Source organism: Spermophilus citellus (genome assembly GCF_964194105.1).
Source record: "Spermophilus citellus genome assembly, chromosome: 11".
In the NCBI taxonomy this organism is placed as follows: Eukaryota; Metazoa; Chordata; class Mammalia; order Rodentia; family Sciuridae; genus Spermophilus; species Spermophilus citellus.
This window is the reverse complement of record NC_138192.1, coordinates 93717380-93745170: the sequence shown is the minus strand read 5'-3', so window position 1 is coordinate 93745170 and position 27791 is coordinate 93717380. Positions and strand designations below refer to the sequence as shown.

The following is a 27791-nucleotide window of genomic DNA, read 5'->3' as shown; positions in this document are numbered from 1 at the left end:
TATCACTCATGCTGGTAATATTTGTCTTCACAGAAATAAGAAATTTGGGACAAACCACACTTAACCCTCTAACTTTAAGTTCAGAAACTCAGATTACACTAAATAAACATTCCTATACTAAATAATGATTATTCACTTAACATTTTATGCCAAATAGAAAAAAAGAATTAAAGAAATAGAATGACAGAAAAATCATATCCGTTTTGTATTTACTTTGAGTTATGTATTATATGAAATCTCTTCAAAGTCTATTTGGAGAGTAGCTCCCGTGAACCTTTTCAGAAATAAGGAAAGTAGAGCTCAGAGACGTCACTGCAATAAAGCAGGGATTCAAGCAATGAGGCAACCGTGACCATGACCAGCAACATGAGAACCCAGCAGTGTTACAAAGTAGGTGGCCTTTACATTGGGTTACCTGGCCGAGAAAAGAAAAGAGCATTATCAACATAGAGAAGAGCATTTGAAAGGCAAAGAGGCATTGATGAGAAGGCTGGTCAGTTTCTTGTGACTGATGCATGGGATAAGGAAGGGGAATTCATGGAACTAAGTGGAAAGAGTAGTCTGTAAACTCAGTCCAGGCTCCTTCCACATTTGAAATGGAAGTTGAAATCTGTCCACTGTTCAGTGGGTGAACCATGGAGGTATTTTACATAATGTCATGTCTTATATAAATAAAGAAGGGGGAGGAGGGAAAGGAAACCCTGGCAGCAAAGTGAAGAAATGGCTGGAGAGAATAAGGGACAGGAGACAAGACGAATGAGGAGAAGGTGGTGGTAAAGATGAAAAGTGAAGGTGATGAGAAAAAGAAGAAGAAACATATTTTAGGAGGATTTAGAAGACAAAAGTTTCCTTTATTTGCTAACTGGATAAGAATGCCAAGAGAAGTGGACAGTCGAGACAAATATCAAGCTTCCTTGTTTGGTTGCCTGGATGGTTGGTACTTCTGTTCCCTGAAATAGGATAATAGCATGAGGAAGAGCAGATCTGGGCAAAATAATGAACCAGGGTTTGATGCATTTTATTTGAAGACATCAATATAGAAATGAACCTACAGGACTACTGATCTGGAGAGAAGTGGAAATGAAAATGATTCTATGTTAACCCTCAAGTAGAGATTGAGCCTAAAAGGTGCCCGGGAATTCAGATTGAAGAAAAATCAAAGATGGCTAACAGTAGATACATGAGAAACAGTGGATGGGTAACAGGCCCAGGAAACAATGCAAATTGTGAGAACACTCAGAAGCTTCTCTCTCTTTTATGTTCTTCCTTCCCCTGGCTTCATGTATCTCTTTTCTAATGTCAAATAAATGGTCATTGCACTCTGAGAATTTTATGGAAAAATGGTCTTCCTGGTCTGAAGCTTACTTGTCTGGACCATAATGTCTAAAGATTACATCTTACTTTAGATGCTAACTACCTCATAAGGATGTGCTTGCCTCTCATCTTCCCCTGGCTATACCCTTCACACCACTGGACTCCCAGTGCCTTGCTGTCCACAGGCACACCCGACTTTCTCTCTGCCACCACTGGGTATCCTTTTCCTTACATTTTTTAATGTAAAGAGAATTGTATCTGTGAATTTATACTTTTCCCCTTTTATTTTGTTTTCTTTATAAACTCCATGAGGGAAGGGAATTCATCCCATTCCCCAATCTAAATTCAGGGCCTGGAAAAATGCCTGATACATACTAGACACTCAATAATTATTTGCTGAATAAATTATTAAGACTGGCAGTCATCTACCTAAACACTGAACTATATGAATTTTTAAAGAAAATTCCATATCGAATTAACCCATCAAGTCCCAAGCTTTCAATTCTGTGATTATTTCAACAAAATCAACACAGGTTCATTAAAATATGTTGAAAGTCCTAATCTGGAGCTCATATATAATTCTATTAATTGATATTATTATACCACAATATAATTTATTATTATTATATAATCATTTAAAAAGGCATTGGTGAGAAGGCAGGTTTATTTATGATATATATCATAAATTTTATATTAATTTTCATTCCTAACATAAACTGATGGATTCCAGTATATGGTTTAATTTTTTATTTCTGCAGGGCATTTAAAAACATTTTAAGGAAGAACTTGTACAGAAAATAAAATTCCAAACATTGCTTTGGAAGTAATAGCAGAGACTGTTTACTGAAAGGGGAAGAAAGAGACCTTCATATGCAAATGTATGACATTTGAAAATGTCATATAGCTACATCTACATATAAATAAGCTGCTCTCTGAATTCCAGAAAAGGAAGACTTTGTATTGCATTAGCCAATTTCTATATCAAAGTAAAGTAAACTAATACAGTAGCAGTGAGACATGGAAGAGCACATCTTTACTGCCTCTTAATACAGTTGTAGCACTCTAGGGCAAAGACCACCTGGCCAAAATCCAAACCAAAATGAAATCAAGTCCCACAGTGCTTGAATGGTAATGGAAATGAACCAACTAGGAGAAAAGGGATGGGCAGATCAAACCTTGACAACTCCCTGTCCAGTATTTGTTCCCTTCTAGAAAATGAACGGAAATCAAAGGTATCATGAAGTCTCCACATTCAACCTCTGTGCTAGGATGGTTTTGTATTTTTGTTTGTTTATTTGCTTTTTGGTTGTTGTTTTTTTTTTTTTAATGTAAAATTCAAAGGATTGGGACAAAAAAGAAAAGACTTTTTAATTTTTACCTCCTTTCTACTTGACATTTGTTTCTTGATATAAAGATATTGTCTTGGCAAGATGGTCACTTTGGGAAAATTCCTCCAGTAAACCATAGTATGTAAACTACCAAGTAGGAATAAATAACTCCTCTGTATTAAGTGAATTTTCCTTCCGGGACACCAGGATACCATCCTATAAATTATATGTTCTCTACATTGTTATGATACTCCCAGTTCCTGGAGGAGACACAGGGAAAAAAATTTTTTGAAAAATTATTTTATGCAATTTTTACTGGCCACTTGGTAGAATCCATGTGGGAGTTGTGTTTCCCTACCAGCAAGAGCTTATTGCAATCTATCAGTACCTGCACCACGATTTCATTTTAGGTACTAAAAAGCATAACAAATTCAGCCCTGGCCCTCATCCAGCATATTTATAAGGGAACTGGAGCTAGAATGATAACCAGAGGGAAATACTTGAATTTTAGAAAAAAAAGAGAAATTTTAATGTAAGGTATTAAAGAAGAGAATGGTAAAACCTATATTTAAAGGAAACCAACAAATCAAAATGGTCTTCAGATGAATAAGTACAGTTACTACATTTTATTGAACACAACTGAATGTTTGACACTTTATTAGTGCTTCTCTTTGAAATGAACTTTCAATAAAAAAAAATTACTGCCATTGGAAAGATTAAAAATTTTAGGCTCAGAAAGTTTAGGCAATTTGTCCAAGATCATCCAGCTATTTAAGCTGATAGTATATGTGATCTCTTTAACCACAAAGTTGACTGATCTCTTTTCATTACACCAGCCTGCCTCTTGATATATGTAAGAAAAAGGTAGCAAGATGCACATTGGGTACATCTGAAAATATACAGTCTCTTGTGGCGGATATTAAAGGAACCAAAGCAAATCCCTAATGAGGATTAAAAATATCGTATCAAAGAACATGTTCAGAAAACTAAAAAAGGAAAAAAGAAGTAGAGAAAATTTTGTTGACTTTATGCTAAAATGTGCTGACATGTGGGGATATTTATGTTTTCCTGAACATCTGGTGGATATTAGTATGTTTTTATTCACAATCTTCTATTATTAATGATAAAGGAAAGCTGGATAATTATGATATATGATATACTGCTACAAATGAATAAATATCATGCATGGTTTTTTTCCAGCGTATTACAGAATCTCATCATCCCATCAAACATAAAAACATAAAAGTTATTTTTAAAAAAGAGAAATTTGGATATTCTCTTATAACAAACTTGTTTCCATAAGAATAGACCATATTGAGTCAGCAACACTGTGTCAAAAAGAGAATACATTTCAAGTCATGATTTGTTGTTACAAACAAGTGATTCAAATTATATTCTTAATACTGCCTGTAGTTTGAGAAATAAGGTAAACCTGATATATACTTGTTTTGACAGATTTCCATTTTTTTATAAGACTTCATGGGAAAGATATGGTTTTATTAGAGATAAAAGCCACCATGGCTACTGTCTCTTTGTAGATTGTCAAGATCTTTACTGACCTAGCCACTGTGGCAGGTTCCTTCAACTACTGAGGGCTTTTTACAAGAATCCATTATTGACTAAAACTGATTCCCTTCCATGTAGTGCTGGCAATGACACATATTCAAAGGTGGCTAAGAAAGTTCTGGCAGTTAAACTGCTGGTCCTGCTGGTCCTGCTGGAGAGGCAGGCTGCCCATGAGCAGGAGAACTAAGATCTACATACATTAGTTCACGGGGATCTACTCTGTAGCAGAAGTGTGGGCTTTCATGGCATGTGCTGCCCTGCTTAATCCATGCCTTCTACCCTTTTGTCTTTGTAGTCCCAGATACAACCAATTCCCCTCTGGCCCATGCTTTATCTCCCATCTTTTATTTTTTTTCCATATATAGATTATTCAAAGTACTCTCATACTTTTTTGTTTATCAAGTTTTGTTTCCACTTCATTTGTCAGTTTAGATATTCTTATTCATTTTATTTATCGAACACTAACTATATGCCAGGCACTGTGCCAAATACTTTACATTTCACATCTCATTTATTCATATTACATGTTAGTTTAAAATAGTTATAATTCGATGAGCACTTACCATACTCAACATTGCCAGTCAATGTTATAAATTTTATAAACATGCATAATAGTTAATAACTTGCCTGTGGTTAGAGCTAGGAAAAAAGGGATTTGTACCCAATGTGCTAAGCCTGACATTTATTACCTGAAAAAATGTATACAAGTAGGTTTTGCTATTTCATTTATTTTAAATTGAGGCTGTGCTTCCTACCTTCACTTTGGAACCTGGGCATGAATCCTATATGCAACATGGGCCTCCTATCCCCATTTTAGAGATGAGGAAACATTTACAGAGAGATATATGATTGCTTTAGATCCCACAATTAGTAAGCAGGAACACTACTTTTGAACTCAGACAGTTTGACACAGTAGCTTTTCATTTGTAGTAGAAATGAGATTACTTCCAGTGGTGTAAAAATTCACTGTCATTACCACACCATTTGACTCATACTGTTTCAAGTACGTAGTGTGAGAGTAACAGCAAACATGCTTATGTGCAGTATCTCTTAGAAAATACTAACAAATATTCAGAGAATAAGAGAAAAACAATTGTGCCTAAAATTATTCAGGTTCATAATTTGCTCCAGATTTCTTCAAAATATCCTTGTGAAGGTGAAAAGATAGTAAAAGGCTTGTATGGGTCCAACTTTGTGTAGCCAAAAGACAGCTCTGCAGAGCTTCTCCTCTGCTAGGCATACTTCATCTTGTGTACAGTAGACTCATCTTCTTTAATGGAAGTGGAAGATTCATTGTTCCAAACTTCAGACAAAGATCCCTACACTGGATGTTACTATACCTGAAAGTGCTCTGAAAGGGCAGTCTGGTCACCCCTGGCCAGGGTCAGGACACAGTAACAGTTGCCTCCAGTGACCCAAGACCAATAAAAATATGAAGGAAGTTCTTACTCCCAGAAGCAATTAGCCCATTTCAGGTTCTCCCAACTATGAAATAAAAGATTGGCAGCCTTTTAAATACACTCAGACTTTTTTGGCAGCTAGAAAAACTGTTTCTATAAAACCGTATGAACATGAAAAAAACTGGTGAATATCTGAGTTTAAGAAGTTAAGGAAGGGAAGAAAGCTTCACATTCTTAGTAACAATGGTTGTTCATAAATAATGAAAAGTCTGACTATGTTAAATCTAAATAGATAAGTAAGAATAAAATCTTAAAGACTTCACCATTATTTGTTATGCAAACAAAAAACAAAAATGAAAATTCCTTGGTGATCTTTGTTTTTCAACCAGTAAATATTTTTTATTGTAAAAAAAACATATTGTTATAGGTAATCACTATTAAATTTTGGAGAATTTCTTGCCAGTTTTTTACATTTCCCACATATTGTATATGTCAGCATCCTATTCATTTTCTGTCACCAAAATTCTTCATAATTTTTTTCTGACTATTTTGTTACACTACAGTTTATTTAACTACAATGTGATTGCTAAAACTCTAGGCAGTTTCAAATTTTTTTTTTTTTTGCTTTTTGGGATAATGATATAATTAATATCTTTGCAATATATCTGCTTTTAAAGCTCTTGATATGAATTAGTTTTTGAAAGTTCATACTTTTTTTCTCCTAGTGATATCATCTTAAATTCTTGTGTCTACACCATCAACCACTAGCCAACTCACGTAAGATGTGGCCTTCAGACTGATTAGTTTCTCTCCAGATAGACTAACTGACCTCCTTAGAATAAACCACGGTGAGCAACTAAACATCACTGCTACGTGAGAGCTTCTTATAGATGTGGCCTGAAATGAAACTGAAAAATAAAAATAAAAAAGAATGCCTCTGCATTGTCCAAACTAAGTCCACAGAACTCCCCCAAAATACACATAATAAAATACTAGATGTAAATAAGTAAGTTGTCAATAACAGTTTTCTTTAGGTTGTAAAGTTTGTATATTTTTCTCTTGTCCTTTTACTATTTGTATTTTTACTATTTACCACTCAATGTGAATTGCTTTTATAATGAAAAATATCCAGTGTGCTTTATTTTCAAGAAAAAAAAATAGAGAGCTAAGCAATTTAGCCCTCTCAAAAAAAAAAAAAAAAAAACACCACATTCTTCACATTGAATGATAGCGTTTCTATTAGTAAGTGAAACACCTATGTTTATGACTACACCTGCAGACTCGAGTGGAGGAGGAAGGCAATCACAGGGATCTCTCCAGGCAAAAAAAAAAAAAAAAAAAAAAAAAAAAAAACATTTCTGTCTCAATTATCTATACCTTTCAAACAAAATTGTTTTCTGGCCTGAAATTATCCAGCTGACTGCCTCTTTCATTTTTCCCCTAACTCTACGTGTACAACTCTAAGACAATTTCTTACCATTGAAACATTTTGAAGAAAACACCATATTAAAAATGAGAATACACAAAAGAATGGGTGTGGGTAGATGAGAATTTTCTGTACTATATGTAACTTTTCTATAAATCTAAATCTATTTTAAAATAGATTTTATAAAATGAAACAGAAATGGTTTCCGAGCCAATTATTTGCCTTTAACTCTGTGTGATAGTCGGGACTGATTGTATATTTCTGGCTTTAACCTCCAAATTTATCAAAGAAAAAATGTTGGTATAGTGTATATACATAAATATAAGCATATGTGTTTTACTGTATATATTTGTGGATGTATTTATGTGCTTGTGTGTGTGCATTCACACACACATAAACACACACAGCCTCCTAGAAGTGTTACAGTCTTAAAGTGAGAACTGAAAACACTTTGAAAAATATAAAGCAATCAAAAAATAGTAACATTATTTAATAATCTTTTGACCAATAGAGGACCTGTGTTATATAATGGAAATTGGAGAGAGCAATACAGCTAACTTTTTATCTTTAAAGAACTCATATTTTCTTGTGATAAATTTTTCAAAAAGGAGAAAATGCTTTGCTTAAAAGCATTCCTCAGTGATGTTTCTTCATAGTCTAAATTCCCTTTCATTTCATGATATTTCTTATCTTGCCTTTAAATTTACATCTCTAGGTGCCTTGTAGATTATTATAAATGTCCTTTCTCCTACTTTGGACATTAAATGGCTATAAGTTTCCACTTAATAATCATGAATTTTCTTAATATTATTTGGAGGACATTTTATCACCCAATAATTTTTCTACCAAATTACTAAACAATGAATTTTTTTCCAATTGACATCAATTCTATTGTAGACATACTCAAATATAAACAGAATTTTCAACATCCCCCCCCCATAAAAAAGATCATACTAAGAGATTTTTGACATGTTTATATATTGGACCTTATATATTTCTTCTCATCTTCCCCATTGTTCACAATGGTATTACCTGGAGATTTAGATTCACAACCAGGTTATCTTTGAGTTGTTCCTCCGATTTTGCAATACATGGAACATACTCAATCCACTTCTAGCATATATGTGGAAAAGAAGTATTTTTTCTCCCTCCTTTGCTACTATTCAGGTTCAAGACTTATTCACTTACACTATTAAGCAGGTCTCTTGTTTGCTTTGCCTGCTTCCTCTGCACCCTGTCCTTCATCAGTTTTCCACAACAGTCAGATATGCTCAAAGCTATTCAAATGGTTTTCCATTGCTCTTGAAATTAAAGCAAAACTTCTTAGCCTGGCATTCAGGGTTCTGCACAGAAAGGAGACCCTTGCATCTTCCCTTGCATCTTCCTCTCTCTCCACTCTACCTGGGTTTCTATGCTGTATCCACAACTCAATTTTCTAGAATATTCTTTCCCAGAGTAGAGTCTTCCTCTGTGTGCTGTTCATTCAGCCACAAGCTCTTCCCCTGACTAGCTCATCCTTCCTTCCTCCCTACACCTCTCCTACTCTCTTACTACTAGGTATCCTGCCCAGTAGTCTATATCCGAACACCCTATTTTTCCATGTTATATTTCTAACTTAGATATTAGGATTCTGTTTATTTTTGTGTATAGCCTATCTCACTCTCTCTCACTGCCCTTCAAGAAAGAAGCTTTATCTAACTCACTACTCATACCCTGTACCTGTAGTATTTGATTCATGGGAGGAAATGAGTATTTTTTTAAGTGAGTGATTTAATTAATGAATTAATTAGGTGCAGACCAAATGAAACTCTAGTCAATTTAGAAACTTCATGACAAGAAAAATGTTTTTTTTTTAACCTTTCCAAGATCTAAAGGGCTACATGGTCACATTGCAAAAGCCAAAAGTTATGAATTGATATTCACACTATCAATCAAAGCAAATGTGAAGAGTCTTGAAGGACCTATGTCACACTCCACTCCCATCTCTGGATGTATTCATTTTGTGCTTTTTCTATTTCAAGATAAATGATTCTCTGGAAGCCTCAATTGAAAATGTGAGCTATTCTGCTTCTGTGGGCAAAATAGGTGTTTGACTTTCTCCAAATTCAAATTTTTACATGTTTTATAACCCCTATTGATTTCTTGAGAGGCTAACCATCTACTTGGAGAGTGTAAATTATATACTAGGAGTGTATTAGACCTGTTAAAAGGTAAATGAGCACTATGAGGCCACAAAGTACCATTTAGTTAATAACTAATTTCAAGCAGTAAATTGTGTCCAAGAGGAAAGAAACCGTTTAGCCTCACACAACATCCTTAACTATTTCTAGAAATAGTTTTCTGTGCTCAAGGATATCACTGACTAGAAATTAAGAAAGTTAAAAAACAAACAAGATTTGCACATAACTACATTTAATCTTCTAATTTTCTTAGTGGAGTACTCTAAATTTCCATGCTTCTTAAACAAAAATTGTCAAATAAATTTTCCCATTTTTTTCTTAGTGAGTTAGAATTTCATATGAACATCAGTTTTTCAGACATTCTGAAAATGCGAGACAGTTAATATAGGAGATCACAATACAAATGTGACCTAGAATTATTTTGTCAAAAAGATCATTGATGTTAGTTTGCTCTTTTGATCATTTTCTTCTTTCCAATAAAGGTAGAATGGAGCATTATTTGTTCTATGGAAAATGAACAATGTAAGATGACTGCATTTCTTATAGAGTGAATTAATAAATCAAAAGAAAACATAGCCCATTCCAAAGCATTTTCTTCTCCTCTCAAAAATCCATCTTTACTGTAGTTATTAGCATTGTTTGACATATCAGTACCTTTAAAACATAATTTTTATATTGTAAGTGCAATGAACCATGAGTGCTTTAACATAGTTTAAACCCAGGTAATCATAGTTTACCATTCAAATTAGAAATCCTTTGAAAGTGAAATAGGACACTATTAATAATTATGCTGGGAAAATAGACATAAATGAAGACTTTTCAGGTCATATGCCAGCTTCCACCAATCTATCAACTTACTTTCATTGATTCCATAAGGACTATTATAAAGTACACTTCATCAACTTAAGACTTTGGTTGGAAAATGGTAAGTGTACTAGTTTTCTAGGGCTGCAATAACAAATTACTAGAAATAATGTGTGATTATCTGGTGACTTATCAGAAATTTATTACCTCACAGTTCTAGAGGCTAAAAGTCTGAAATTCACTTCCTCCAAAGCCTCAAAGAGAGAATCGTTCTTTGCCTTCCTCTGGGTTCCAATGGCTCTTATGTCCCTTGGTTTGTAGCAGCTGAGCTCTAATTTCTGCCTTCATCATCGCATGACCTTCTACATTTGAAGGGACACAATTCAACCCAGTACAATTAATAAAATATTTAGTTATTATTTTACCATAGAAGATTTTAATGACATACAAAAAAAGTAATGCATAGCATCCTAACTGTGGCTGTCTACAGTTTCTAGAATAGGCAGTTGATTAAGAGTTCAACATTAAACTTAAATATTCCATTGAAATAATACAAAACATTTCTAGCTACTAGAGGTTCTTTCACCACTAAATTTATGAAGCTTTTTGTTTATTTCCCTTTATTTTTTCCAGAAGTTCAGTTTTTAAAGTTTCCATACAGATTTATACACCACTGCTAGTGTCCTTTTTCTCAAACACTCTGCTCATGAAAGCCTATTGAAGAGTAAGAAGCTATACCTTAGTGCCTTAGTTTAAGAAATGATTAAAGTTCTCCAGTTCTTGTAGAGTGCTTTTACATAAAACCAACCTGATTGCCAGCCTTATTCATTGTAATATCATCAAGTGTATCTGCACTCATAGTTTTGATGCTTATCATCTATAAAATATTCTTGAAGATGAATACATGTTTAGATTCAGAAGCAGACAACTAAATGAAAATTTTTATAAATTATAATTCTAGTTTCTATTTTAAATTGAATTTGCCTGGTTTTTGTTTCTTTGTATGTTTGTTTTGTTTTTGTTTTTAGTTTTCGGCGGACACAACATCTTTATTTGGATGTGGTGCTGAGGATTGAACCCAGGCGGCACACATGCCAGGAGAGCACGCTACCGCTTGAGCCCCATCCCCAGCCCTGATTTGCCTGTTTTTTAGTTTGTTTTATTTCATTTTTAGATAGAAGTTTCCTGGTTCATTGTTCTGAAAAGGTTTCATATTTCTTACTTCTGGATAATACCAGAGATACAGTATAACTGGCCAGATTAGAATCTATGAATTCACATTTGGTGATACTAGTTTCAGTGTGAGTTTTACAATACAACATGCATACATGTAGATGTCAATTTTTCCACCTAGGAGAACCAAACTTCCCATATTCCTCAATCTTTAAATATAAATGGTTATAAGTCTTTCATTTCAGAATCACCCACCCATGCTTACAAGAGGGAATATTTTTAAATCTACATAATATGCTCATTTCTCTATCAGCCCCACCAGAGGCTGTGGAAAGAAGAAACCAAGCCCCTTTTTATGGATCCATTTCTGTGGAGTCTGAAGCCAAACTCTCCAGCAGACATTCTTTCATGAGATAGATCTCACTGTCCCTCTAGTCATTTTCTGACATGCTACCCTCACATATAAAATGCTGCTGCCAGGACATAAGGGTAAGATACTTTTTCTGCTGATTATGATTCCTGGATATTTTTCTGGCAGCTTCTCTATTCTGGGAAACCATGTCAGTGGAGAAACCTAAGAAACAGTGCTTCAGTTAAAAAAGTACATATTTATCTTTTTTTTTCTGTGTTATGCTGTACAGATTACAACAGTATTTTTTAAAAACTCAGGTTCATTACCTGCCTTTACAAAGGAGTTTCTGAACTATTGTGTCACACAGAGAAGTAAACAATGATGGATATTTAGTGTAAGTGTTAGTAGAAGGAAATGGCTTTAAGTAGGAGGGTCAGTGAGCCCAGACTGAAGAGGCAGGGGAGAACTTCATAGAAGCTTCTTAAAGGAAAAATGACAATAAGGAGACCAGAAGAATGAGTAAGATTTGGACCAATTGAGTAGCAGGTACTGGGTATCAAGAATTGCAAAGCATATGTAAAGTCCCAGAGGGAGAAAGATGTTTCCTATCATAAGTGTAGGAGGATGCAAGACAATGACAAAGGAAGGAGAAGCTGAGATTCTGAATGGTCTTCTAAGTAATATTAAAATCTGATTCATTGAAGAATAATGAGGAATAATTTGAGAATTGTTTCTTTGTAGGAGGGTGGTGAAGAAAGCCAATTATGCATTCATATTTTTCTTCTAGGAAGATCACTCAGGATGTAGAGTGGAGAATCGTTTTGGGGGGAGGCTGGTAAGATCGGAGGCAAGATTGTTGATTACCTGAGTAGTGATGATCGGATTTAAATGAAGAGGAGTAGAAATGTAGAGAAGGAAAATTGGGGAGATATTTAAGAAGTAGAAATCACAGGACTTGGTGATTTACTCACCTAAAATTGAAAGTAAAACCCCCAATTTCTGGTTTGAGTCAATGAATGGAAGAATATTCTGGGCAGAGGAGCTGGGGGAGGCAGTGGGAGGAGAACCTGAAGAGTATGAGGTCACTGAGAGACACAGTGAGTGCCCTGGTAAATAGATATGAAACTCTACAAAGGTGTGATCACTTATGGAAAGGTTGTCTGGGCTGACTAATAATATTTTGAAGTCAGAGAAATTTAAATGATGATGGAAGTCTTGGATGGGAATGAGCTGTCTCTCAGGGAGAAAGTTCAAAGTGTAAAAAAGAGAAGAATCTTAGGCCACGATCAACATTTATGGAATCAGTTGGAAAGCAGGAGCCCACAAAACAGACTATAAAGGAACAAGCAAAACTGAAAAAGAGGTAGGTGCTGTCTGGAAACCCAGAGAAGAGAGGGTTTCTAAAAGAAGGAAGTGGTCAACTATATTGAATATTACTGAGGGAATGAGACAGTTGAAGTCTGAGAAGACACTACTGGGCTTAGCAACAGAGATGCTTCTGTTCACCTTGACCGTAGCAGTTTCTTTGAAGGGTGTCAGAGAGACACAGGTTAAAGAATGAATGTAAGATAGTGCCAGAGTGAAGAAAAGGAGCAGAGACAACATTTTAAGAAGTTTAGCTATAAAAGGGGAAAAGGAGACAAGAGGGCTGCCAAGGGACATGGATTGAGAGAGGTTTTGAAATTTTAATTTTAAGAAGGAAGACATTTTAACATAGTTAAATGCTGACAAGAGTGGGGATAATTGAGAGAGAACTGAAGATACATGAGAGAAAGAGGAAAATTGATGGAAAGAGTCCTAGCCTTCATAGAAGGGATTCACAAAGACTTGGCCTTAGACAAGATGCCTCTCCTGGGATCAAAGGAAGAAAGAAGAAAATAATCAACTTTTATAATAGCAATAGGATTTAGGTGGGATAAAGTCATAAAAGGAAAATAATAATTAAAACATGGATGCTAGATGTTGTCTTGTGTTTTAGGAAGTTCTTAACTGTATGCATGCTCTGCTTGTTATACTGGAAAGAGCCCCAATTTTCACCTCAGTTCTATTTATCAATTATGTAAATTCCTAAGACAAGTAATTTAAGCTGTTTGAGCTTTAGTTTTTTAAAGTATTCAAAATAGAAATTTTACAAATCTACCTTCAGGAGGTCTACTACAAGGAACATATTTTTTAATCATGTTATTATGTATTAACACAATGATAATCCTGTTGTGGATTCTGAAGTAATTATATAGTATATTATATGTTATATATAATATAAATTGTCATATATTATACCTAATATATACATATATATACACACATATATAAAATCATCTTGACTTAACCTGTTTTCTTTGCTGTGTTTAGAAGACAACAGGAAAAATCATTGAGAAACAAAAGATATAGTATATTAAGCATGTAACACAGGATAGGCACATATTATTGACTCAAGAAGTATTCATATAATAAATTACTGAGTTTTCTCCCCCACACCCATTGTGGTGTGTGTGTGTGTGTGTGTGTGTGTGTGTGTGTATGTGTGATCCTTTCTTTTCTTAAATTTTTTGCTTTCACTATGATCCAGTAAATGTTCCAGTTTCAATTCTCTTCACTCCGTGAGGGTTCATAACTTCAGGTCACAGAGAAAAACAAATGTGTCACCTGATAAGGCTTATCTTGATTATTTTCCCATTTTTTCTGCATACATAGCCTAAGAAGAAAACAGATGGACTCCCACAGTCCAGACAGCTAAAATGGATGGAACCTGAGTGCCTTGCTTCTTTTTTGCTGTCACTTAGTGTTGTTTTCAGAACAACAAAGATACTCATAAGAAAGGACACCCAGGTTAGCCACTAAGCAAATAAATTTGGCCAGAAATGTGTAGACTTAGTTCAAGACAAAATAAGGGAAATATTCTGGCAATAACATGGCTCCCCATAATTGTTTCCTTTCTCTAAGGTTTATAGCAAGCTTTGTCTTCTGAGAACAGCTTGGAAGCAAGAAGAGATGCTGCAGTGAAAGCTCGGTGGGGAAAGCTGTAGCAAATTGCCCCTGATAAGCTTAAGGCAACTCCAGCTCTGGACTCTCAGGAGGCTAATGAACCATAGATCTCTACCTCTTCCCAAGGCCTGATATTTACGAAATGTTGTCAAAACCATCTAAAGTTCCATAAAATATTGTATTTTTAAAAGATCTTCAAGCTAAATCCTCTAAACCCATAAGAGTTACCCACTGCTGAGAGCTAATAGGTTCTTGACTGGTGAAGTTTGAAGAGGACCATTGGAGGCAGAACACAGCTTCTCCCAGGGGCCTATATTCTTCATTCGAAGAGGACTGCCATCCGAAGGCAGGCAGAGGTTTTCTGAATCAAAATAATAGAGCAAATGCCTAAGAGTTATCGTACTTTACTCTTAATAGAAGCAAAAATAATAATTTTTTAAAATTTTTTTGGAGGTCCAGAATTTCTAACTAAATCTGCTCAAGCCTTGTTATGCCAAATCCTTGCATTATAATAATTATACTTGGATGTTGTAGGTTAAAATATGACACACAAATTCCTCTCTCAAGATTTCACAGATTTCTCAGTGTTTATCAATGTACATGTATTACCAGTAAAAACTGAAATGATAAATGATGATGCAGATAATCATCTGGCATTGTGGCATTTCCATCAACCATGTCCCCAAATTCCTACATATATTTCAGATTTTGGTACTTTTTACAATTTAAATTCAGGCAATTCCTGAATTTAAATTCTTGATGGCATCATCAATGCCTTGCTTCAGAATGTAATGACATGAAAATTAGTTTTGTTTCATTTTATTTTAATTTTATATCCAGTAAGAATGTTTACAAATGGCAATATGGATTAACACTTTCCACATTTTATATTAGTGCCTTATCATTTGGGAATAAGAAGAATTTTTTTCTGCATTTACATCTATACTGCTCCCAACCCATGCCACTGCTTAACAAATTTTCAGATCCAAGTAGTTTCAATTATTATTCTAAAAAAGGGTAACATTCAACTTGCACAAGAAATGTTGAAATTGTAGCATTTGAAGGACTTGGCCTCTGTTTGGGAGAGTTATTTTTCTAAATCTTTAACAGAGATTAAATAACTATGAATGTTATGATTGGATCTCTGCTGCTCACAAAACTTGAGAGTTGATTGTGTCCTTAAATGCCTCTGTCCCCTGTGCCAGGCTGTCACTTTTAGCTCACATTCTATTTGAGTCTCTGTCCTAGAGGCTTAAAAAAGGAGAAACTCCTCTCATCTACTCATCTATGCCTTGAAGAAACTATGACAGCAGGTGAGGTTATTATGGAATTCGTTAGTTTGCAAGAACTCAGGTTGCATTACATTCAGAACCTATTCAATAGGAACAGTTTTCTGATCTTTAAAAAACTTCCCTTGCAATTCAAGCTAGATATGAGGTTTTACTGCCACCTCGTATGTTTATACCTGATAAGATAAGGAGAGGAAATCATAAGAATTGAATATCTTCTCAGAGACCAACTCTAATCAATGAGGGGGATAAGCATGACTTTACTTCAAATTCATAATTTATTTCTGTCCCAGGCATAATGTAAATATAATGGAGTTAGATATTTTCCTTTTCCTAGGTGGTCAGATAAAATTATTTTTGAATTGCTTAGGAGATAGGGCAGTTAAGTAGGGAAAAGGTAAACCAACTGACCACAATAGAGGCAAGAATATCAATAGTTCAGTACTGGAGTTTCCCTATACAGTCATGAAATATGAAAAAATAGTATTACATCAATATTCAACATTGAAAGTTTTGGTTTCCTAGAAAAGTATGGTACATTTTGTTTATCTACAGGAAAAGATAGTTGAAAAGATAATAAATCAGTCGGTACTATTCATACACATATGCTTGTCAAGATAAAATGTGATGTAATTATAAGGATGATGTTAATGAGTGAGTTTAGATCCACAAACATTTTGTTCATCAAAAGAAAACAATACATAATATGATCACTTAACATTATAATGTTGGGATTATATACATAGTCAAAATTTAGGATGTTTCACATCCTTTTAAAAAGTAAAGTGTCCCCATAATTAAGGCAAAAATTATTTATTTCATTTAATATGTCTAATATTCCCATTTCTATACTTCTTTCTCCTAGGATATAAAAATATTTTTATAATAAATATTAACAAACACCTATTAGTAATGCATTATAAATAAATATTACCAACAAAAATAAGTATTACTTTTGGAGTTCAAAGAATTTAGAAATCTGGGGGAAAAAAATCATGCCTACTATATAGTAACAGCATACAATATCTCTGAGAAATGGTACTAAAATGTCTTTTTTAATGCTGGCAGAAACACACTTCTTCACTGTACAACGTATTTGTCCAATAAACAGCTCCAGATGCTTAAAAATGTGCTGTAGAAATCTACTCCTTAAAATAGCCGCTGAATCCTTGATGTTACCTCCATTTTGAGGATCTTTCCAACTTAATCTGAAATCTTTGCATAGAATCAGTCCCTAGGGAATCAGTAACCTAGGGGATTTGTGTACATTAAAAAGAAAAGCCTGAAGAAAGCACTGTGGGAGAGTCACCAGAAAAATATTATGTGTCCAGCCCACAATAGGTCTCCCCTGTGTAACATGCAGTGAGTAGGGGCTGGTCTTCTGACCTTTATGAAGTTTGATCTTCTCATAAGTTTGAGATTACAGAACCCCAGAACTAAGAGGGCTGAATGACGGGCTGGGGATGTGGCTCAAGCGGTAGCGTGCTCGCCTGGCATGCGTGCGGCCCGGGTTCGATCCTCAGCACCACATACCAACAAAGATGTTGTGTCCGCCGAGAACTAAAAAATAAATATTAAAAATTCTCTCTCTCTCTCCTCTCTCACTCTCTTAAAAAAAAAAAAAAGAGGGCTGAATGAAGAAAACCACCTGTGTTCCCTCCCAAAGAAAATACACAGAAACTCAGAACCCATCAACTCAAACACAGAACTGTCCAATGAAGAAGATATTCGTGTTGTATGCTTCATAGAAGTGAAATTATTCTAAGACTAGAGAGTAGGGCACCGAAACAAGAGAAATGGGCTGACTGAGAAAAACACTTACTAGCACAGGACAGTGATAAAATGCACAGCTCATCTGTCTTTGAAACTGGAACTCTAGGTTTGCTGGTTCATGATGGCTTTTCAGGATATACATCCCTGGAGAGCACTAGAATAGATGACATAACTTGACTTTCAAAACTTGTTTGGCCAAGCTCTAACCATTACCCAAAAGGAAATATTTTTTCTTTAGAAATAAAATTTTGGGGAAATTTCACACAGTCATGTCTCTGCTTTGATCCATAATATGTTGAGTTGATGGATTAAATATCATATTTCCAGCTTTGGGGGGAAAGAAAGGAGTAATGGTACACATGCACACATGCACCACCCCATTCTGAGCTATATTAACTTAAGTCTGAGGTGCTAAGCAGTCTGTCTTTTCTCCCTTTGTACCCACTTAGCATATCTGACTTGCATTTAGGTAAGGCTTTGTCATTTGCCCCCCTCTCTCTGTCTCTTTGGATTTCCCTGTCTCTGTCCCTGCAAGCACCAAGGAAGAAACAGTATGTGTAGCTGTGCCCACTTAACAGCACTTGACGGGAGTTGACTAGCAATGGCCATGCAGCCCTATGAGTTCTGCTGCAAATAACTCAAGTCATAGCAGAAACTACCTCACAAAAGGGTCAAGATCTCTTTCAGAACAAACCACTTGTAAACATTTAAACAGGAAACTGGTTGAGGATTCTAAACAGAGACATGAAGAGTTCCTAACATCGTCACTATCTCTCTTAGAAGAGAGAGCTCAACCCTTACATTAAACCTCTTTAAATAGAGGACAGAGAAATCGATGTCTAAATCATCAGCCACTATAGGAAACATGCAGGCTTCCAAAGTATCATTTTTTATATAATCTTAAATATGTAAATGCTTTATTCGTGCTTGAATACCTGCTTATCCATAAACTTCAGGATGGCAAATACTCACCATGGTCCATACCCGTATTTGTTGGGCATATTAGATTTCTGTGCTTCTCCTTAATATACTTAAATCTCATTTCTAAAGTATGTCTATTGCATTACTAGAAATGATTATATATTCAGGTTTTCAATCAACTGGTTTACTTGGTTGGATTGACTATAAATTTGTTGACATATATTGATTACTCCTCATTTTCTTGTCCAGGGATCATTTCTTCTACTCATTTATTTTCAATCTCTCTACTTTCTTATTTGACAGTATCCTATGAGCAGCAAAACAGAGCACTCCAAGCTCATAAGGAATGGTGTAAACTAATTAGCAGATTTTATGATGGAAACTATTCCCCTCCCATGTGATCTTTCTGGTTGGGTAATAAACTTTGTAAATATATACAGCTCTTACCACATGAAGGCAATACCTCATTCAAACAAGCTCTTATTTTACCCTTAGATTTCAGTTCATAATTGTGGACATGGTTCAAATACAGAAACAAACTGTCAGTAAGGGGTGAGGTACTGTCTTAAAAATAAAATAGTCTAAAAAATGGATTTTGAGTTAAAAAAATCTTGATCTTCTTTTGCAGCTGACAGAAAGAAAAATAGCCCTAATAAGATGTGTTTGAAAAAAATCTATACTATGACTGAAAAGACAATGTATAACTGAAATACAGGGAAGTCAGAGGAAATTCCCCTGCATGCAGGTGTGCAGAAGCACTGAAGGGTAACTAACGAACCCTAACTAGAAGTGTTGACTAGTTTGTTATTGGAAGAAGATCCAGAAATAAGAGTGAAAATCAGTGCTGGCTCATTACATCAGCAGTGGATTAACAACCCCCACTGCTACAGTTTCCTTCAACAGCAGGTGGATGGTTAGACTACTCTAGCTTTTTGCCCCCTGGCCTGGCATAGAATGAGTCCATGTCTTCTCCATGGATTCATGAATGACCACAAGTCATTGCAAGATGCATTTAATACCATGGTTGCTCTGCTTGCATTATTGTCAGATGTTCCTATGTTGGAAATTTTATCCAGCAGTGTTCTTGTGTTTGCTTACCACAGGTATGATTTGCTACCAAAACACCATGCACAAAATTCCAAAATAAGCTAAAAGAATGGGGAGAAACCAAGAACAAATTTTGTATAAATTTATAGACTTCTCCATGAAAGCAGTTCATTCACTTTAATGCTAATTACCAATGTAGAAATATTATAATGTAAACAAAATATTGCTAACCTCATACGTAAAGAAATATGGATTAAAAACAAATGGCTGAAATGCCATCTACAAGCTCTCTACCATGCATATAGTAAATTCCATATAAGTTTGGGTATGGAACTTGAAATATTGCTTATCATGACAGTACACATAAACAACCCTACACAAGAAAGCATTAAACATATTTAACAATTTATTTCAAATTTGAATTATTTGCAGATGGCATCCAGTCTTAATATGTATAGATATTTTATAGCTTTACCTAAACATAAATAATATATTTGTCTGATGTACTAATGCCAGAGGCATATTTTTATTCTGTTGAAAATGTTCATCATCCATGACTACCTGTGAAAATTTAAGTATTCGGTATAATAAAAAAACACCCCTATGTGGAAATAATAGGAAATAATCCATTTCATAAAAATAATAATTAGCTTGCCATATTCTATTACTGCTGACCAATTACTATGGTGTTGAAGAATTCCTCTAGATTGAAAATTTTCTTTGGGTTGAAGAAAATCTCTAGAATGAGGTCAGGAAAGTCATAGTTCTCATGTTTGGGGGCAGAAAATTTCAAGAATATCAGAACTTAGATTATAGAGGAAATTAAAAAGATAGAACTTTCTATTATAAATGAAAGAATAAAGGATCAGAGGACTACTTGGTGATGCCATTACAAGTATGAAGTGCGCATATTTAGATAAAAATAAAAAAATTAAATATCAAACCACATATAAACAAAACATTAACAAGGAAAATGGTTTATTTAAGAACACAAGTTTTCTTTTATTATAAGTTTAAATTTCACATAGCATTGTTGACACTGGTCAAATAGGATACACTAAAATATACTTAGAGCATCCAATAAGTATGTACTGTTTGAATCTTCATGAATGATGCTAAAATAACATTTCCTCTTTCGATAATTTTATTTTAGAAATAAAAAATTTATAGATATTAGTCAAATTCATGTTCCCAGTAGATTTTAAAAGCTTCAAAGAATACATTTGATGAAATTTGCATTTGATTTGGAAAAATGTCTGTTTAACAATTCAACATGGCCATATTTTAACTTTTAAGCTCTCACACTGAGAAAGTATCAAGGTATTGTAGCAATTTACTCTTAGGAACATTATGCTGGGCTTTGAAATTCAAAATATAGAATATTTCTTCTTGGATTATTTTATGATCAATGTACAGTCTAAGCAAGGAAAATTAAAGCTGTCTGACAACTCATAGAAACATCACTGGCTGTTAAAGATGTAGGAAATTGCATAAAAGCATGAAAAGCACTGGGCAATTTTGCAGTTTCATCTCTAAACACAATTGTAAAGACATCTGTCTTTCAATTCTTTCTCCCTCTTTCTTCAGAAGCATGGCCTTTTAGTTCGTGCCCTTTTAAATAGCTTTGCCTACTGTAGCTTTGCTTCTTAATGTACTGGTTGATCTTACTAGGCAAAGAAAGTGTTTACAGGGGATGCTTGCTTTTATCTGTATTCACAGAGAATGCTAACAAATTAGAAGAAAGTGCCAGAGAACACCACATACCTTGTCCAGAACATTACAATGGCTTCTGTATGCATGGGAAGTGTGAGCATTCTATCAACATGCAGGAGCCGTCTTGCAGGTAATGTTTTCACTCCTAGACTTTTAAAATGTATAGGTAAAACTAAGTTTTAAATGTTTATGGAGGCTTGGTGGCATTCTGCTTGAATGAATGATCAGCATCAGAACATCTCTCTGCCTTTCTTATACATACATACACACACGTATGTGCAGGTGCGTTGTGTGTGTGTGTGTGTGTGTGTAGAGGGAAGTTGTGCACTCAGAAACCATAAAATGTGTATGCCTTACACACTCAAGTACCATGTAACACATTGCAATATACACTCTTCTAGTGGAATTTAAAATTGTACTTTGCACATTACAATATACTTAAAGATACAGGCTATTCACTATTATGTACACTCTTTTCCTTGAACATAGAACAGTGCTTGACGCTGTTCATTAAATATTTCAAATGAGTAAATGCTACTTTGGGAAGGTGATCATTTCAAAAGTCCTTCACCTCCTAATAAATATCATTCTTGGTGTTGCCAGGAACTCAATTACTGTTTTCTATGGATCTGCTATCCACACAGCTTTGCAGAGTGAGATGAGTAGCCACACCTCTATAGTAGAGACACAAAGAAAACTTGCTCCACAAGGGGTTGCCCCAAGCCTTCAATTTGTGCAAAGCACAGTATCTGTAAACACAATAAAGGGAAGCACAATAAAATGGAAGAAAACAAGAAATCGCTTGTCTGAATTTGGTTTATAAATATCTGCTGAGTATTTTATCTGGGACATAGTATAATTATTTCAGAGATGGACAAGCCAAAACGGGGGAAAATGTATTTTATTGAAATCAATATACAAGTGACATATGACAAAATAGTTATTTTTAATACATAAATGCATAAAAACATTCTTTCTGGTTCTTCCCTCCCTCTCTCTTTCTGCCCCCTCCCCTTCTCCCTCCCCTCCCTTCCTCTTCTCTTCTCTTTCCCCCCACCTCAGAACTATCCTCCTTTCTGGTTTTCCTACACTGTAGGCATTATCACCTGCCTCCTAGTGACACCAGGCAGAGTGCACATAGTGGAGAGATTATCTGCTGCTGCCACTCTCCTCTGTAGTCTCCATTGTTAAGCCCTTCCTGATGCACAGAGCAAGACTCCAGGATGTAGATAGGAGAAATTCAAGGTCTAATACTAAAATAGTTCCAAAAAAAGTCAGTGACAAGTCAATCCCCTTTAGTATTTTTTTTCTGAAATGTTTCCTCATTTCATTGTCAAATGCTAACTTTAATATGCAAATCTCTACCTGAGCTTGTGGTTGGTGGTTGAGTAAGTGAGAGGCAACATACATTCCCAGAGGAATCATACATGAGCTTGTTTCACAGAACTATAAGGCCACTATCAGAATTACTTTTTTATCTCTATTTTTTTCTTTTCATTTGCTTATTTACATTTTTAGTTTGAGATGGGATCCCACTCTGTTGACCAGGTTGCTTTTGAACTTGTGGACTCAAGTGATCCTCCTGCCTCAGCCTCCCAAGTAGCTGAGACTATAGGCACACAACACTGCATCCAGCTATAATTACATTTTTCTAACAAGTTCTAACGCCTCAATATCAACATCAGCACATGATTTTATGGTTAGCAAATTAAAGAAATAACTCTTGCTATACCTCTTGTTTTAAGGTTTTTCAAAAAATTATTTCCTGATAATAGAGAATGCTTTACTTTGGGAGTTTTTGGTTGTTTTTGTTTGGTTGGTTTTGGTTTCTTCGTTTGTTTGTTTGTGTACCCCTGTTATAAGAAAAAAACTTTTTCTCAAGTATACATATTGGCTTAGGTTGATTAAAGAGCAAATTAAATAAAATTTAAAGCTCACCTGATAAATAAAAACAGAACAATTCTCCCTGAATGGGTATCCTCTTCTATCTGTATTATCATAAAAACAATTTGTCTAGCAATACTATCTTCTAAATTCAGTTTTAAATATAGAAAGGGACCGCACATCTTCCAAATTACAGATAAGTTGAAAGAAAATAATTGAGAACAAAAAAATTTCATGGTGAAGAACAATGTCTATTAGTCAACTATAAAAATGAATCCAGAAGCTACAGGTAACAGGATACTGTAATTTCTTCCAGGTGTGATGCTGGTTATACTGGACAACACTGTGAAAAAAAGGACTACAGTGTTCTCTATGTTGTTCCTGGTCCTGTACGATTTCAATACGTCTTAATTGCAGCTGTAATTGGAACAATCCAGATAGCTGTCATCTGTGTGGTGGTCCTCTGCATTACAAGGTCAGTAACTTTACTTGGTGACTCAAATAAAGGGATGCATTGTCCTTCCTCTTTCGAATCAGATCTGTCTGGTTATATGGTCCCTTAATGAATTCCTTAGCTATCCATTCTCCATAAGTCCTGATTCCTCATCATAAGACTTTTTGAATAGTCAAATAGAAAGACATGGATTTTCACGTTGGACTAGTACAAACTATTTTTTTAATCTTTGCATTATGATGAAGATTATTTATTTTCTAAGCAAAGGTCTTTTTTATCCCTTCTAACATACAATGCTAACCTTTCTTTAAATATATCTTTCTCTCTTAACTAATAGCCCATGTAAATGACTAATGTATCCTTACCTACCCAGATCAGTATGCCAAATTAAATGAGGGTATATTTTATACAAGGCCCATAAAGGTGTTACATTGGAGCTCTCATTTATAGCACTTATGTTTCTAAATGTAAGTATCAGATATAACAATTTTAACATACTTGGTATAAACATCAAATACTTTGTATCTTAAGGTGACAAAATAGCTTTTAATCACAAAATTCAAAAATCATTGTAATGAGAAAGATTATATTGTAGTAAATGAAGACTTTTAATACATGCAATCTTTAATACAATGCAACAAATATCACAACAAACTTTTATATCAAACACCCTGTCCAGTCAGAAGGTAATTATTTCCGAAGGAATAAGGTGGAGAAAGAGTGGAGGTTCCATCCAGTCTCAACAGGAAAGCAAAGTATGTAATGTCTGTCATTGGGCTTGGAGTAACTGAGTGAGGCCAGGGACTTGCTTGATTTAATTAGTGTGTGACCATGGTAACCAAGAGTTAGATTCTAAACCAAATGCCTATCATTCATGTCCTGTGTAACCAAAAACGTTATTGAGGATACTTCTTTCTAACCAGATTTCACTCACCTTTATAAAGTTCCAAGGAAGTTCTTTAAGGTTTTTGCCAAATCCATGAGGCATTTCACTCATTTGTACAGCTCTCCAGTAAATCTGAATGTTTCCCAAAAAATTATTTTCAAAGAACAAGAAAATGAAAAAATATCATATCTTTAGAAAATAAAGGCCATAATACATCTCACTCTCTGTATTTCACTGTCTTCTTTGAGGATAAGTGTGGCATTTGCTCTTGAAAAAAAACAAAATATGATTCATAAATCCTCACCTGACCTAGAGGCTTAAGGGACGATCATCGACTGCAGCTTTGTGCTGCTCTAAGTCAAGCTGAGTTTGTTAACTGCACTCTCCTGTTTAGATGGCAAGTGAGTCAATGGATTATATTAAAATAGATTCTGGAGAACATAAAGATAACTCAAGCAACCAAAAATACTGAGTATTAAAAAGAAAAGATAGACAAGAATCTGAAACACAGAAAACTGCATACTACTCTAAGGGTCTTGAGTTTTCTAATATCCAAGCAATATCAAAACAAAATTCATCTTTAGTGGATATGATATCATAACAATTTGATTGCTACTTCATATATTTTTTAGATTCAGCAGATGTTTTCAACTCTGCTATTAATTACAGTTTCATCCCATAAATAATAAAAACAAAGGGATACACAGGGTTCTTGCTTCACCAAGAATTGTGTGTATGTGCACGTGTGTTGTGTGAGTGTGTGTGTAGACTGTACACATGTGCACATTTAATAACATTACAAAGAATAAACAATTATCCTCACTTTTTAGGTAGAGATTCTGAGGTCTGAGAAGTTAGCAAAGTGTCAAGTTCATAGAGTTGAGTGATAAGAACAAAAGAGTTGTCTGGCTATCTGGTCTCAGACCTGTACCACTGCTTATACTGCCCCGTGCCTGATTCTGACCTCCAAATCAGAATAAACCATGTTTTCAAGCATATGGCCTTTTTCATTTTCCATGTTAAAACTAAACACAAATCTACATTTACTTTTTTAGGAGGAACAATAGCATTTGAACTTGATTCACATTACCATAGTGTACTTTATAAGTCTGTCCTCAGACCACGAAACATTTCAAAGCCTCCAGGAGTCACACTCATCAGTGAGCTACACCAGTTCCTGGGGTGGATCCATTTCTTTTATTCTGCTTAGAAACCATTCCCCCTCCCATTTGAAACCTCTCTAACCTGGTGATCCTGCAACCCTTGTTTGTCCAAACTTATTTCAAAATATTCAGGTGCTAAAACATTTACAAAATCACACCAACCAGATATCCACTCATTCTTTGCAATTTTCTTTCTCACCTCTCCTCCCACCTCCATCTTTTTACCATGACCTTTCTTTTTTCCTTATCTCTGCATCTTTATTTCAGTCAAATACCTTCACTCCTCCCAAACAATGTGTGTCACAACAAATATGGACACTAGAGACAAGTTCCAAAATGAAAAGAGTTGTCCTGTTGAGAAGTTAGACTTTTAGTCTTTTTATCTCTAGCTCCCACTTGCTAAGAATGCAATTTCCTGCTCCATGTTCATTTATGATGGGTATGTGTCCCCACCAATCTACACACACACACACACACACACCACGTATCTACTATGTAAGTGTCTGCATATATATGTGTGTGTGTTTTTACATATTCTCTGAGACCCCATAGCTTGTTATCATGGGGGTTTTATGGGAATTTTATATTGTTCCTATTTGCATGATCAAAACAATCTTCTATTACAAGAGAAAAAAACTAGATCAGAGATTTTCAGATAATTTGATTGACTATTAGCTTTTTATAGAAGCTACATAATTGGTATCCATTTATGTCTCCAGCTGATAGTATTCATGCACCAAAAAAAAAGTGGTTATTAGGCTAAACCAAAATAATATTCCTTCCCATTATATATCAGGTATTAACAGTTGGCTCATTCTCTGGTGTGATAGAATTTTAACTCGTGGGATTGAAATGTCAATATAACATTCATCCTTAGGACATTTAGAATATGAAATTGTTGAAGACCTTTAAAGCGAGATGCGATGAGCTCACGATTTGCTTGATTGCATTGTGCTGAGTCTGTTCGTTGTGCCTTAATGAGTAAGCATTTGAGGACAAGGTAAATGTATTCCTCTTCAACTTCCAGTTCTGTTCTTCGGTTCTCAGCAGACACTTAAAGACGACCTCAAGGAGAAGCAAAACATAAAGTTTCTAAAATAATCCCAGCTTCTACTAGTACTTAATTCTTTCATCCGAGACATTTAAATAATTTGCTTAATCCACAGCTTCACTCTGTAATTGTAGGACCAAACTTTAGGTAATCTCATTGGACTAAAACTTTAGGTAATCTCATTGGACTAAGATCTGTAAACTTTCCAACCTTCTAGGAAATGCCCCAGAAGCAACAGAATTCACAGACAGAAGCAAAACACAGGGCACTACAGTTCAGACAACACAACCAGAGCGTCCACGAGGTTAATCTAAGGGGAGCATGTTTCACAGTGGCTGGACTACCGAGAACTTGGACTTCACAATACAGTATTATAGACAAAAGGATAAGACAAGAGATCTACACATGTTGCCTTGCATTTGTGGTAATCTACACCAATGAAAACATGTACTACAGCTATATTTGATTATGTATGGATATATTTGAAATAGTATACATTGTCTTGATGTTTTTTCTGTAATGTAAATAAACTATTTATATCACACAATATAGTTTTTTCTTTCCCATGTATTTGTTATATATAATAAATACTCAGTGATGAGAAAAAATTGGCATTCTTAAATCTGCGGTATTTCCTAACTCTGAATATAATCCAGCTAGTACAATCTGTACAGGTACCAGCATTTTATCTCTTTCCACATCTGGCGACAGCACATTAGTTTAAACAGGACTCGGTGGCTAAGTTTTGAGTGATTCCAAGATCAAGGGAAATGATGGTTATTGGAAAAGAGAAAAATAATTTACTTTATATCGAGTGAGGATAAAATATTTCTGATCTTTGAATCATTTCTATTTCATCTACATTCTTCCCTGGTCTTCCCTTTTCATCCCCAGAGCAGAAAATCTAGGGCATATAAATTAAATCAAAGAAGAAGGGGAGGGAAAGTATTTTATAACTCATAAAGGAGAGGGAAAGAAGATATTGGTTTTATTTGGGAAACAGCTAAGAATCTCCCAGTTAAGTGTGTATATCTGAAGGGTCCTGAGTGAGTTAATTATTAGGTATACACACAGTGGAAAAA

The 27791-nt window shown here is 34.9% G+C and overlaps 1 protein-coding gene across 1 annotated transcript in view; it reads left to right on the top strand.

Annotated features, from left to right (window-relative positions):
* TMEFF2 (transmembrane protein with EGF like and two follistatin like domains 2) overlaps positions 1-27224 on the top strand; it is a 238790-nt gene extending 211566 nt beyond the window's left edge. Inside the window, exons 8-10 of the mRNA XM_081262368.1 lie at positions 21278-21401; positions 23472-23630; positions 26927-27224. Coding sequence (XP_081118494.1) covers positions 21278-21401; positions 23472-23630; positions 26927-27023 — 380 coding nt within the window. The 3' untranslated portion in view covers positions 27024-27224. The remainder of the gene's footprint in view (positions 1-21277; positions 21402-23471; positions 23631-26926) is intronic.
* Positions 27225-27791: the final 567 nt, after the last annotated feature.